The following is a 15,157-nucleotide window of genomic DNA, read 5'->3' as shown; positions in this document are numbered from 1 at the left end:
TACAGTGGTAGGTCTAGTTTCGTGGCAGAAGGGACACAATGTCTCTTTCCCTCCTTCAGGGAACGGAGGTTACAACAGTAACCGTGATGTTCCCCTTCTCTCACTCACTCAACTTTGTGTCGAATGTAGTGAGACAAGGGGTCACGTTCAAAAGCGCCATGCACTAGACCGTGTTACGTGAACTGCTGACACAGGTGCAAGCAGGCTGCTGCGTGCTAGAAGCAACTGTATCGGCCACACGTAACCCTCCCCAACGCCCCCAGAAAAAGGTGTCATATACAGGCCTTAGGTTCCCAGCACCCCTAAGAGGGGAGCAGGCACTACATGACCAGCATGGGAGCAAGCCAGCCAGCCCCTGCCTTTTCTCTCTCTATGTCTCTCACATAGAGTGTAAAGCGGCTGGGGCTATCTTAACGCTATGAAATGCGTCGGGGAAGGCGTCTTCCCCGATCCTATTCTTTCAGGGGGAAAAGACCCTGTGGAGGCCACATCCTGCCCAGACTAGGGGGAGGTGACATGTGGCCAATACACCCCGTGGGTTGTCAAGCCACACGTGGGAGCGGCGTGGTGGTAGGTCCTACCTAGTGAGGGGTTGGGTGTTGCCCAGCCCGCTGCTCTGCAGATGTCTGCTAGGGAGGTGCCATTGGCCAGTGCCCATGAGGATGTCACACTTCTCGTCGAGTGTGCTCGAACCCGCAAGGGGGCGGGCATGGCCTGGGTCTGGTAGGCCAGAGAGATAGCGTCAACGACCCAGTGAGCTAACCTCTGTTTGGAGACGCCGTTCCCTTTCCACCGTCTGCCAAAGCAGACAAAGAGCTGTTCAGAACATCTAAAGCTCTGCGTGCAGTCTAAATAGATATGCAAAGCATATAGATTATATTTATGTTTGATCAGTCACTGTTCTTTTCCTTTGGTTCTGTAATGTATTTGACAGGTTTTGCGGCATTTTTACACACTCTTTCCTTCATGTTTAAAGAAAGCAGTGGCTTATCATATTGCAGTGTGAATCTTCTCATTTCCAACACAAAAGTAACAAAAAGGTGATTGTACATGTTTCTTATTTTCAATGGGAGAAAGACAGTGCTTTTCAAGCTCGTTCACCAGACATTAGGCTCGCTTTTTCTTGCATGACTGCTTATGCCACACAGTACACAAGATAGAAATATTTGATATTTTTACGACTACTCACAAGGATAACTTTAATCAGCCAGCATTTAGCTTTTATATATTCAGTTCCCCTTAAGCACAGTCTGATTTGGGGTGCATTTCCCAAAAGCATCATTTGACAGCTATGGTCTCAATTTAATTGTTACCAACATAGTTCAACAATTTTAAGTTTAATAAAAACGTAGTTATAATGAACATGAAATCACAAAGTTTACCTGTGGTTAGAAGCATAGTTGTTAGTACTTGTTCCCTATCTATCACTCATTCGACATCGTGCCGATGTAGTGACACTAGGGGTCGCTCATGGGAGCTCCAAACACAATAGGAATTGGCGAGTGGAATTTGCATGATACTCCCCAGGACATATGGGTATAAAAGGAGCTGGCTGGCAACCACTCATTCAGATTTTTTCTTCGAGCCAAGGTGTGTTGAGCAGCGAGTTCCATTGCCGTTCCATTCACCTCAAAACGAGAAGCATCTGTTGTTGTATATACTGTGCATTTCAGCTGCTTTCTCCCCCTCTGCGTAATTGGTGTAGAGTATGCCCCTGGGCACTTCGACAGCTGAAAGAGTATATATTCTTGCAGAAAAGAGTACATTTCCTACTAAAAGAGTGAGCACTGATGGAGAGCGTCTTTTTAAAGAAGCCTCTCCGTCTTTGTGTAGTTCTTGGATGCGGTAGCTATCTCTCTGCCTCTGACGGCCAAGAGCGTTGTCTCAAGTGTCTGGGCCGCGCTCACATTGAGGCAGCATTCCTGGAACCACTCTTCTTCCAAGGGAAAGCCACTCCAGCTGCTCCCCGCCCTGGGCCTTCTACCTACGGGTACAAGGACGGGTCGATTAGTGCTGGGGACAATTTATGGTCCCCAATGGGAGTGGTCCTGACGGGCAATTCCCCCACTGACCTCCCATTTCCCAGTACGCTCGTTTTCCCCAGCCAAATCACACATATTAGAATTCTCCAGTATGCCTGGTTTGCCCTCTCTCAGAGACGGGGCACCATCTGGTACCTGCACCCATACCTCTAGAATCTCCATGTCTGTCCCCTGGAAGGACCAGCGGTGGTAGACATGATCACTCAGGCCAGTTTGCCTTGAAGTGGCGTTTGTTCGCAATTTGGTGTTCTTGACCAATTTGTGTTCTTGTATGAGAGGCTGGATGGACAGCTGTTCCCCTCCACCTTGAAGGTGTATGTGGCTGCTATAGCGGCACACCATGACTCAGTGGATGGTAAGTCCCTGGGGAAGCACGACCTGATCATCAGGTTCCTGAGAGGCGCCAAGAGGTTGAATCCTCCCAGGCCACACCTCTTTCCCTCATGGGATCTCTCTGTGGTCCTGCTGAACCTGCGGAGATCCCCGTTTGAGCCCCTAGTGTCATTTGAGCTAGATTTTGCCTGCCTAGATTTTGGTCCAGTATACTCTAACATGGTCTTGAGACTCCGACCGGGCTATGTGCCCAATGTTCACACGACCCCATTTAGGGATTAAGTGGTGAACATGCAAGCACTGCCCTGGGAGGAGGCAGACCCAGCCTTGTTGCTGCGTCTGGTGCGTCCTTTGCACATATACTTGGATCACACGCAGAGCATTAGATGCTCTGAGCAGCTCTTTATCTGCTTTGGTGGAAAGCAGAAAAGAAACATTCTCCAAACAGAGGCTTGCCCACTGGATTGTGGATGCCATCCCTTTGGCATACCAGGCCCAGGGCGTTCCCTTCCCTTTGGAATAAAGGGCACACTCCATGAGGAGTGTAGCATCCTCCTGGGCACTAGCCAATGGCACCACTCTAGCAGACATCTGCAGAGCAGCGGACTGGGCAACACCCAATAACTTCAAGATTTTATCATATCTGGGTTGAGCCAGTTTCACCCAGTGTGTTGTCAGGTATGAACAGGTAAGTATGCGGGGCAGCTGGTCGGGTGTACCGCTTGCATACTGCGCCTTTCCCCGCCTAGAGGGGAAGACATGCACTTTTTTCCCTCATGCGAGTTCACAAGGCGGTGGACCCTGGATGTCTTTCCTCCCTATCACTGTGGCTGGCAAATTCAGTGGAGGAATTTGTAGCTGGGCCCAATATGTGTGCTACGATGCCTTGTACTGGGGTAGGTGCTCCACATGTTCTGGTTACCTTTGGTAACCACTTGTGATATATTTTCTGCGATACTGTTTCCCTGTTGGTAAATCCATGTCTCCCTTGGGCAGAGCTCCCTTTGCCTGCGGTAAGCCCACATGACGTATTTGCCACATGTTAACCTCCCCTTTGAGCAGGATGTGGTCTCTGTTGTGTCTTTCCCTCCTGGGATAGTATACCTTCCCCGACGTGAATACATTTGGCCCCAGCTGAAATTTTGAGAGAAAAAATTAGAGAAAAGGCCGTGGCAGGTTCCCATTGTAGATGTCTTTTCTCAGAGATCAGAGGTGTTTGGGGCTCCCAAGAGTGACCCCTAGTGTCACTACATTAACACAACGTCTCGTTCCCTCCATCAGGGAACGGAGGTTACAACAGTAACCAAGATGTTAGTTTGCTGTGTGGACATCATTTGATATCGCTGAGTCTTATATCTTTTATTCTCTATATATATATCTTTCATTCTGTCAAGACTTAGACCACGTTTACGTACACTTAAGAAAATTGCTTATTTCAGGTTTTTGCAGAAAGTGGCATTGTAAAATTCATGTAAACATAAATGCAGCCTTTTATGGGATTAATGGCTGTTAATAGAAAGCTCTTTATCACACGATTTCTGTCGGAGAACACGGCTTTTGTGTGTTTATGTTAACGCATAATTGTAGTTAATAGGTTTTTGAAGAGTGCGTATGTGCTCAAGTGCATCAAGGGAACAACAAAGTCTAATGTAGAGGGAAACCCATATATTGAAGCATATGTATCTGTCGCATTACACTGTATGCCAATTTTGTGTCTTCATCACCTTTCTCACATTAAACGGCTTTCTGGTGTACGTGTAAATTAGCTATTATCATTTTATAATTACAGAAGTTATTACTCCACTCCCTGAGTAGCGTCATCACAACAGCTCAACAAACGTGGTTGGAAAAATGAATGTGTGACATAGTTACTACGGTTTTGGGAAACAGTCTGACTAGCTGGTTAAATTGTACAATGATGCATCATGCTGTTGTGGTTGAGCAGTGAGTTACGTCGTTGTACGGGAAACCCGCCCCTGGTCGATCGTTCCTATATAGTGCATTGTGTGGCAATCGCTGTATATGTAATAGTGAACAAGTGATCGAGTTAACATTTAAGCTAGGTTCTAGTCATAATTAAACTATTTTATGGAGAAATAGCACACTCATGGAGAAATACAAACCATTTTATTTAGTTAATTTACGTAGTTGTATTAGCTATCACTGAACACGGAATACAATATTTAATATATTAATTCAGAGATAGGCTGAATGTTTTCATTATCTATTGAGTTGAAGCAGTTGTGGGAACCATTGACCAAATGTTGACCTTGGTGCCCCCTCAAAAAAAAAATAAATAAATAAATAATAATAATAGGTGCATGATGCCCCTGGTATGAGTATTTGTGAAAGCATTTTGTAGTTGATCAGTGCAGAGTTTGCTGTGTATCTCCCAACCAGACTGTATTATATTTACCTAGGCTGCATCCCTTTTAAAATCATTCCATTAGCTTTATTTCTAATAATCATGCTCAGTCAGGCATTCTGAATGCATAATTTATGATGCTTTTATTTGGTTTTTTCACTCAGCGCATCATTCAGTGGTCCGTGAGGGGCTTATCCTCTTCTTCCTCTGGCCCCATGGGTTATTTAGGCTGATGCAATGAAACACTGAGCTGGGTTTTGTGGTGTTAATGTTTCTGCAATGGGGATGAAAGATAGGCTCACCTGACTGAACCAGAACAAAAGCCCAAACAAAGAGCTGCCACAAACTGGAGAGTTTGTTTCAATCCAGTGAGTGCCCAAATGTTACATTACTTTCTGCTGAAGGATTTCAGGCTGCCTTCCTGTCAACCCTGTTATAAATCCATGGACAAGTTCTTTCTCTTTGTCTCTAGCTTTGTTCCACAACTTAGTGAGCTGCCTCACTGACTTTTGCCTAAATAGGCAGCTGCCTTTGAGTGCGATACTCTTAATAGTTAATAAATACATAGCACACACAAATATTGGGTAAAATAATTAATATTATAATATTTTTTTTATTAATATTTTAAGTGTTGCATGAAATATAAGTTTAATATCAATTTCTCCTTCTCTCCATATTGGATAAAAAAAATTTGGCACATCACAATATACGAAGGATACATGCAATGCTGTCTTAGAATATGTCCCAAAAAAAAGCATGTTCTTGATACTTGAAAAGTACATACTTGATACTACTTTTTGGAATATCCTTTGTGTCGGGAGCATTACTATGATGCCTTAAATTGCAGTTTAAGTAGGCAGCTCACTAGGTTTTGGAATAGAGCATCTGCTTTTGTCTCCCTCGTTTTCTTATTACAACTTTTAATAACTGTCAATGCTTAGTTTAATTTGTACCAATTAGATGTCGGATCTTGCAGGTGAAGGTTAAGGGACAGACTGCTTATTAGAAGGCGAACCACCCACCCACAGCGCCTCTCCATACCAGACCACGTGGGGCTTAAATCTGTGTGCGCTTCACAAAAGTGCTCTCTGTTCTCTGTAGCGTGAATGAGCCATTTCCCAGCCAAATCCTTCTCTGGCTTTGGCAAAGGGATGACATTTTTGCATGCCTGGGCTCAGAGCAGACGTTTGATTATTCATGTTTGGTGATTTTATGGTAGGTTCATCCCTGCTTCAACAGCCTGCCACATTGACTGGAGCTCTGCTGGGGGAGTGGCCTCACCCAGGCATTAATTGTCATAATAGGGAGGTTAAGGATTTGGCTGCCAGTGACAGACCTGACAGAGAGGAGGGAAGTGTCACCAGGCAGAAGCAGCTTGCACTTTGCATATGTGTGTGTCCCTGTAGGACTAACTTTCTGGGAATGATTCAGCGCTAAGGTTTAATGATGCGGATGAGGACTAACAGGGTTCCATTACTATTCTGTCTATAATCATAAATTATATAGTGGTTTATAGAGCAGCAAATATTTAATAAATATGAGCAATGTGCTGTACATATTAAAATCATTGCATGCTAATCCTCATCACTTATGTGTGCATGCATGGGTTAATATTTTTGATATGGCTGTATCATGTATGGGACATTGCTCGCATGACTTGAATACGAGCAAACTTATTTAAAAATGTGCATAACCACAAGCGTACCAACCAGTGGTTCAAATCTATAACCAAAAAATACATCTTTTTAGTAACATATTGTGAATTTTTTTTATTTCACAATGTAAATTAGAATTACAGTTACATATACTGAAATGTTGGTATATTAATAAATTCAGACTGGTAGTTTTGTTCCTTTAAAACAGAGAAAAAAAACTGTAAACTGTACAGAAGCCTTTTAGCCATAATGTTAAAAGATTAGAAATATTGTTGAAAGCAGTGATGAACCCTGTGAAAGGAAGCAGATAGTTATCTGTACTACTCTATTGCTTATTTGTGGCAGTTTTAAGGGATTTGGGCCTCTCGTTGAAAATGAATTGTGTCCTAGCGCTGTGGGTAACTATTTCTGAGCAACTCCCAGTGCTAGACTTCCTTCCTTGCTGCCCCCTCTCACTTCTGCTGCTATCTGTCTGCCCACTTAAAAATCCCCTTCACAGAGATCAAGTTAAACAAGCCAGTAAAATTGCTCAGTAAAATGCAAAAATATGTTTATGTACATTCATACTAGATTTTGTTATTGTAGGAGTACCTACACTGTAAAAGAAATAGTGTGAGTTTACAGTAAATTCCTGGTTACTGCGTGGCATTCACAGTATATTTTACAGTAGTATTTCTACTATTTATTACAGATAAAAGACAATTGTATACAGTGACTTCACATTGAACAGGACCAATAAATTACTGTAATGTAGCAATTCTGTGTTGTAGAATCACAATGATCATCTGCATTTTTTTCTACGCTGTTTGTTAAGTGCCACTATCGTTGAGATTTGTATGCTGAGTGCTGATATTTTGTGTGCCTGAATGATATCTCATGATAAAAAGTTAATGAGTGATAAACCAAACATATTATTGCCTAGCTTGGCAAACATACATTCCTCATTGGTTATTTCAAATGATACAATTTTTTTACTTTCAAATACATCATATGCTGTAGTTTATATGGGCCAGCATAACATTAACCTCTAAATTGACTAGTTTCTCCATACATTAAAGTACAATGAATACAAATTGGGAGAAACTTAATTCAAAATAAATAAGATAAGGTCCCATTCAAAGTGATCACTAAACAACATAATGGTGACTTCAAACAAAACAAAATTTTCCCATAATGCAGTGTGATATTCAAATTTTTTCTTCACAGTAATTGTTGTGTTGTGACAGATAAGGACCTAACCTGCATTGGTTTTACAGTAAAATATTGAAAACAGTATTTTATTGTAAGAAATTACTGTTAAATCTTGGCAATTTTTTACGGTGCTAGAGGCACTTTGCTTTGCTAGACACAAAACCTGCTTGTGTGCATTGGGGCCATGCCTTCTGATTTACTGCCATCCATGTAATTACATGGAGGTAAACGGTGAATAATTCAATTTGAGTGCTTTAGTTAATTAACAGTACAGTAATTTTAAGGCTAATGTGCACACTTTATTTACATTAATTAACCAACAGTTGACATACGTGACAGAACCACATTGATTAGCATATAAAGTTTTACAGTCATTTATATGTTTTTTTTATTTACTTATTAACATGTACATTGTCAATTAGCGTGCTTTTGTGATTTATGACAGCGTGCTGTGATGCTCCAATCACATCTAATGCATTTGTAAGTACGATTTGATCATCGGACATCGAAAGCTTAGTGTGAGCCATGATTTAAACACATCTTGATTGCATCTTCAAGGTTAAACAGTGACACAAAGAAAGAAATACAATGAAGACAAAGTGCCCATCTTTCCGGATTATTCCCAAATCTCCATTGTGACCTTTTCCCAATGGATTCCATTTTTCTTTTTGTGACCACAATTGCCCTGAGAAAAATAGGACATGCTACAATACATTTTTCCCATGGTGCCTCTTACTCAGAGAGGTTTGTCCATCATGTTGTTGTTTTTCTTTTTTTTTCCCCCTGCCTTACAGGCCGTGAGTGAAAATAAGGCAATGTTGCATTTTCTCTCTGCCCCCATCATTTTCATGTTTTTATCTTCTTATCTTCCCTCCTTGTGCTCTCCTTCTGTGATTACCACCCATGTCTCTCACTCAGGATCTTATTATTTGAATTGATTCCTCTTGTTTGACTGTCTCTGACATGGCGGTTGCACGGAGACAGTGTTTGCCGTTCTGTGCAGGGCTTGGTGGTCTGTTCATGCATTACATAGAAAGAGAGCGGGATGGAGGGATGGAGAGAGAGCCAACTGCATGCAATATGGCTATATTCACACAGCAATTGAATACTGTTGTCAATCCTGTTTTAGAGGGCTTAACCTGTTGATATGCACCTCCTTTTTGAGCACAAACCATGAAAATTACATACCTGAACTTAAATGGTTGTATTTACTGGACCCTTTGGAGTATGGACACAGTTGTAAAATCTTTTGAAAGAAGACACTTTGAGCTTTATTTCACAAGTTTCAGAATTAATATATGTTGTTATTTTTTAAAGTTGGAGAAGTTGAAGATTTATATATAATATAAACTATATTATATAATAAAATATAAATAAACTATATTATATAATAAAAGTGCCAAGACAACCCAGAAATACAATACAAATACAAAATCTGACTGCACTGCTTGGATATTATTAATAAATCTACGGCACCTATTTAAAAATAGACTTTGGAGACAGGCTCATTTTGTTTATAAGACTCTAATATATAAGATAATATACAGTTTTACATCATGAATGCTGCTCAGGTTGCATAGTTTGTTGAAGAACAATGAGGAAGGGTAATTCTTTCAGGTGAGATCTCATGTAAACAATGGAGAATATATAAATATTTCTCAGATTTATCACTTTTATGGACAAAAAGTGCTATTGGACATTTTTCAATGAATGCTTGTCATGGACAATTGACCCAAGTATGGCGAACTGGATTCATCTGGCGATTGCGATTTCATAATAAATGTATGAAGTCCTGTTTTGATATTGGATGTTTTCATTTGTACTCCTGGCACAAATAAATAAATTGCTGTTTCTGGAGCATTGCTATCGTGAAACAGAGATCGGATATCAATTTTGAACCCTTAGATCTTTGAAAAGATGTATAATTTGTTAACATTAATTACATTTATAGATGGTAAATGATATATTAAATGTAAGCAGAGTAACGTCACTACCATGTACGGGGGAATTGCGTATTAACAGGTTAATACATTTACATTCACACAGTTTGGTAATAAATGAGAATGACAATCACATTCTTTAACTGACCTGACTCCAGGATATGTTCAGGGCTCATAATGCAACCCAAACGCTCTAATCTCAGTTAAAAATGTTAAAACAAATACATTTGAAGCAGCTGTTGATGAATTAAGATTTGTATGGATAAACTCACGTCTTTATTGGACTCATTTATTAACAATGACCCAGTTTCCACCCGGTATTACGATGTCTTGTGTGATCCGATCATATGTGGTCAGGTGAGACATATAGCTGTTTACACCTGGTCGTTTAAATGTGTTTCCTGTGACCACTTGTGTTCGGATTTGGAAGGGAGAGTCTCTGTTTCTTGACAACATAAATCAGTCATTATGTCAGTGTGATACTGCATGATATTAAAGCACAACCAAGTCAGACATATCAAAGAAATCATGAAACATATTAACACACTTTCTCACAGGGGTGCGGCTGAAATTTATTCGAAGCATAAATGCAACATATCAAGCAGATATGTATAAGCTTTTTAAAAATTTATTTCCTTTTAAAACTGCTTGTAACCGGCAAACTTCAAAGCAATTGTTTTAGCATAGTGGGTAATTGACAGATGAGGGGTGGCACTTCACTGCTGCAGGAATGCATACAGAATGGATTAGCATTTACACCTCAAATGTGATGTGGACACTTGTGTTTTTTACCACATTCGTATGTGTTTTATGTGATCCGAACACAAATAGTTTTAGACCCCGTTTAGACCTGCATTTAGTGCTGACCACATGTGATCGGTTCACACGAAATGCATCTTAATACCAGGTGGAAACGGGGTCATAGTGTCATTTGCTATTAACACCCTGTCTACATGTCGCATCAAAAGCTAATCAATCTCATTGTAATCAATAATGCGGTCTACACACGATGCGATGGTCGCATTGCACTGTGCCAACAGTTTACGGAAACCCCATTACATTTCTAAGGCACAACACATGCTTACTCATTTTTAGACAGTTCGCTTCTACGTGTCCAATGTAGACAGGTTTGAAGACTTTGCATTTATATGCACATTTTGGGATATTGTATAAACAATGCTAAATGGAAAAAAAACCAAGAATGAATGAAGTTCCCCAAAAAATGTTTTAATCTTAAATAAAAAATATAAAAATAATTAAAGAAAAATTGTTTTTTTATATAATTTAACATTTTTTTACATTTTTTTTTTTTATTCACTGCATAAACTATGATGGAAGAACATTTACCAGACATATATCTATAGAATTTAAATAATAATATAGATGCACATCAAAAGAATAATGGCTTTGCCTCAACAAACCATTTGAATACATAATTCACTCATAATTTTCATTGCGTAGCATCTCATAGGTTGCTCTGGTTATTTTGAAATGCCAGAGCCACTGTACTTAAAATTATAGGCTACAATTAGCTCCCAAAACTGTCTGACACGTTTTAGCTCCCTGACATAAGGCATCAGCTACTTAACGCTAGCAAACATGAAGTTTGTCAGAATGTTTTGTCTGCATGCTCTAAACCCATTTATTGCATTTAATAAAAGCCACAAAAGTCACAGTGGCTTCAACTTTCATTGTCAAAACTATTTTGCATCAATTTATCCAAAAGTGACAATTTTGCTCTCTTAAACACATGGAATGTAAACACTACTTTTTTAGAAATTTGTATTTTGCAATATTCAGATTTTTCAAATAAATTAAAGGAATAGTTCACTCAAATTAAAATTCTCTCATAATTTACTCACCCTCATGCCATTCCAGATGTGTATGGGTTTCTTTCTTCTGCTGAGCACAAAACAAAATATATATTTTTAGAAAAATATCTCATCTCTGTAGGTCCTTTCAATGCCTTTAAATTTGCAACTTGGATGGAAACACAATGAGTGTCACTAGTAACAGCTGTTATTCATGACTGTCGTGAGTATAGAACATGGCCTTGACTTCAGTTATTTCTTCATAGACAGTATTTAAGCCACTACTTTAAGCTGATGTATATTTTGAAGGACAATTCAGAGCCACAATTGTTAGTGAACACGGTTGTGAATGCATTATGTGTGTTTGTTTCAGAGCAGAGATCAGAATAATATATTTAATGTCTGAACTGGTTTAATTCACTGTCTGAGTTGATATTGCACTGATATTCTACACAAATATAACAAAATAGTCACAGGATCAGGGGTATAGACAATGCAGATCTTCTCCTGAAGTGTTCTAGGCACCTGAGGACTTCTAAAAGCAATAGCACAGCTGTCAATTATACCCGTGATAAAGCTACAATTTCGGTGATAATGTTATTGTCTGTATATATATATATATATATATATATATATATATATATATATATATATATATATATATATACAGTATTACTCGAGATCTAGCATACTTCAGCAAAAAGCATGGAAATTACAATTGTAAAAACGATCACTGGCATGTGGTAGCTGTAAAACCTTTGTTTCTCAAGCATTATTTTTGTCTTAATTTATTTTTCTCCTTACCAAAGCTGTCATGCATCATATTTTGAGGTTAAATTGTTTTCGTTGTTTAGTGTCATTCATTTCTCTGTTTATTAGTGTTTGATTAGTAGTTTCAAAGCAGAAAAGTAGTACATTTAGCAGCGGGAGATCACAGATGTAGGCAAAAAAAGTACGATTATATTGCATTCAGTTTGATTAATTGCGAAGAGAAACATATTCAGAGACTGCAGAGAGATGTTTTTAAATGTTTACACATAATGATTAAAAGGGTAAGATGAAAATGTTACATTCTAAGCAAGATACATTTTGTCATTCCTGCACAGACATGTTTTTGATATTGTATTGTTCTATATATGAAAGTTTCTCCACATGCAGTAGCTTTTGTGTTTGTGTACCTCTTAAGGGAGTTTGGCTGGAGGGATCCTGAACTGCCGGAGGTCATCCAAATGCTGCAGCACCAGTTTCCATCTGTACAGTCCAACGCTGCAGCCTACCTCCAGCATTTGTGCTTTGGAGACAACAAAATCAAATCAGAGGTAGCTCCTGCATATTTATATCAAACAATTCTGCATATTATGCAAAGGCCATATAACTAATAAATTCAAGAAAGGGTATTCTCATGGAAGGAATAGTTAATAGAAATAATTTTTCATAGAAAATTCAGTTATCATTTACTCATCCTCATGTTGTTCAAAACTGATGTGACTTTGTGTCTTCCGTGGATTACAAAAGGAGCTGTTAGGCAGTTTGTTATGGGGCTTTTCAACTGCATGGTACAACTCGACTCTGCTCGCTTTTTTGGGGTTTTCCACTGTGGATAGTACCTTGTTAGTGATACTTTTAGTACCACCTCGGTCGAGGTTCCAAGCGAGCCAAGCCGATACTAAATGTGACGTCAAAATCCTGCAGATCACTGATTGGTCAGGGAGAATCGTCACCACCAGCGTCACTGGATTTCCGACACGTGACATCAACCCGCTAGTTTTTAAGCTAGCAACAGCAATAACAGTATCATTTGTTCTTGCAAATTTAAAATTGTGAAAAAAGAAATGGCTGTGCGCAAAAACACGCCGTGGTCAATAAACGAGGTGTAGATGGTCCACTCGTTAGCTATGAGCGAAACGAAAAAATCTCTCAGGAAGTGTCTCAGTTGTTGGCCGCACACTGCTACCACCGGACCTACCAACAGTGTAGGGAAAAGTAAAATAAATGTAAAAGTGACTACAGAACCATCAAGGAAAGGTGGAAGTGGTTCGACCAAATGGACGCTATCTAAACCGTTGAGCAATGGGAGGGAGAGTGCCCTGGACTGATCCACGATAGAGGATGGTACATTTTGTTACGTTAGCTCAATACTCTGCTTGAAAGCTTCACTTTACTTTACTAAAACAACCTGGCCAATTTAACTGTTACACTTGTGTAAAATCACCATGCAACATCGGCTTTATGCAGCACAATGAGCTAGTAGCTAACAGCTAGCAGTCGTGTTATTTTTTTGGTCAGTTTGTGTCGTGTTTAAGATGATGTCACGGCAGTAGAGGTGGCGCAACTATGACGATCAGCCTATAATCCCACCCACGTTGAGGTGGCACTAAACAGCAGTGGAAATGCAAGCTCAGAAATGTAAAGCGAGTAGAGTTGAGGTGAGTCAAATCGTAACGTGCCGTGGAAATGTGCCATTAGTCTCAGTATACATTTAACTGAATGGTGACTGAGGCTGTCATTCTGCCTAACATCTCCCTACATCAAAAGGCCATCAAGTGACCTGACTTGTCTTAAAGGGACTTGTACACACGTTAACAGTTCTTATCTGTTACCAAATATTAAAACCAAAAACTTTGATAAAAGGAAAACTTAGTCTAAGTTAAATGTCTATCATGCATACAATAATGTTGTTGCATTGTATGTCAGATACGGAGGCAGGGTGGGATTCAGCTTCTAGTGGACTTGCTGGATCACCGCATGACTGACGTGCACAGGAGTGCCTGTGGTGCACTAAGGAACCTGGTTTACGGCAAGGTCAATGATGACAACAAGATCGCCCTGAAGAACTGCGGTGGGATCCCAGCGCTTGTGAGACTCCTGCGCAAGACTACAGACGTGGAGATCAGAGAGCTGCTCACAGGTATTCAAAGCACAATAAACATTCAATTTCTCAGTTTTCTCCTTTGCTTTATTCTCTATCTTTCTCACTGTGACCTAAGTAAACACTAGATTCTAGCAAGAGGATAGTTTTCTGTCTAAACTGAAAAATGCTGTGTGATGTGACACAATAGCCCCTTTAACACATGCAACCTGGTAAATTGAAGTAAAATTGTTGGATTGCATTTAATGGTAAATGCATCTGCTATTCACTCACCCAACGGTTTCTGTCTTTTTTCTGCTTTGTGACCATTCACACAGCACCAAAATGTCATTAAACTCTGAGATGTAGTTAGTTATTTTATCAGTTGACAAGTTTCTTCATCCACATGAAGTGCTTTCATGCTGATTATGCTATGTCACTTCTAAAATCTTAACAAAATACTTGGTATCAAACACTTACTGACTATATAAATGGCTACAGACTACAACTGGGCATCACAGACTAAACGGCTATGGCTGTCAAGTCGATCTGATCACAAATTCACTTGTAAACACATGCCCCCGTTCTATGAGAGATGTAAACAAACACGGATGTACGGGAGCGCTGCTGTTAATGTCGCTGCTTCTCTGTTTCAAGTCTCAAAAGAAACAGGCTATGCACATTTGGATGCGGTCTTTGGTGGAAAGACGGAGACGGTGATGTGGTTTGGATGCGAGTGCCGTTAAATGTTTTCTCCACTTTGAGCATTTGTTCACCATCTCCATTTCTTCGTAGTTCAGTTTTGTGGCTGTGTGATTAATTTCCATTGGCTACTCACCATATGACTTCAGATTTGAGTCATGGAGCATCATACATTTCCTCTATAAACGGCTCTAAAATATCAGATATTTTTATATCCTCTAACTGAATGGAAAAATGTCACTGTCCAATTGTAAGACATTTTTGGACTCC

The 15,157-nt window shown here is 39.7% G+C and overlaps 1 protein-coding gene across 6 annotated transcripts in view; it reads left to right on the top strand.

The window, feature by feature from the left end:
* The window catches only part of LOC127648753 (catenin delta-2-like), a 143,853-nt gene that overhangs the window by 102,067 nt on the left and 26,629 nt on the right, over positions 1 to 15,157 (top strand). For all 6 annotated transcript variants that reach the window (XM_052133501.1, XM_052133500.1, XM_052133499.1 and 3 more), the window contains 2 exons: positions 12,524 to 12,656; positions 14,032 to 14,245. In XM_052133501.1, the coding sequence (XP_051989461.1) occupies positions 12,524 to 12,656; positions 14,032 to 14,245 (347 nt within the window). The remainder of the gene's footprint in view (positions 1 to 12,523; positions 12,657 to 14,031; positions 14,246 to 15,157) is intronic.

Source organism: Xyrauchen texanus, chromosome 9, assembly GCF_025860055.1.
Source record: "Xyrauchen texanus isolate HMW12.3.18 chromosome 9, RBS_HiC_50CHRs, whole genome shotgun sequence".
NCBI lineage: Eukaryota > Metazoa > Chordata > Actinopteri > Cypriniformes > Catostomidae > Xyrauchen > Xyrauchen texanus.
Note: the sequence above shows the minus strand (reverse complement) of the source record. Positions and strands in the feature narration are given on the sequence as shown.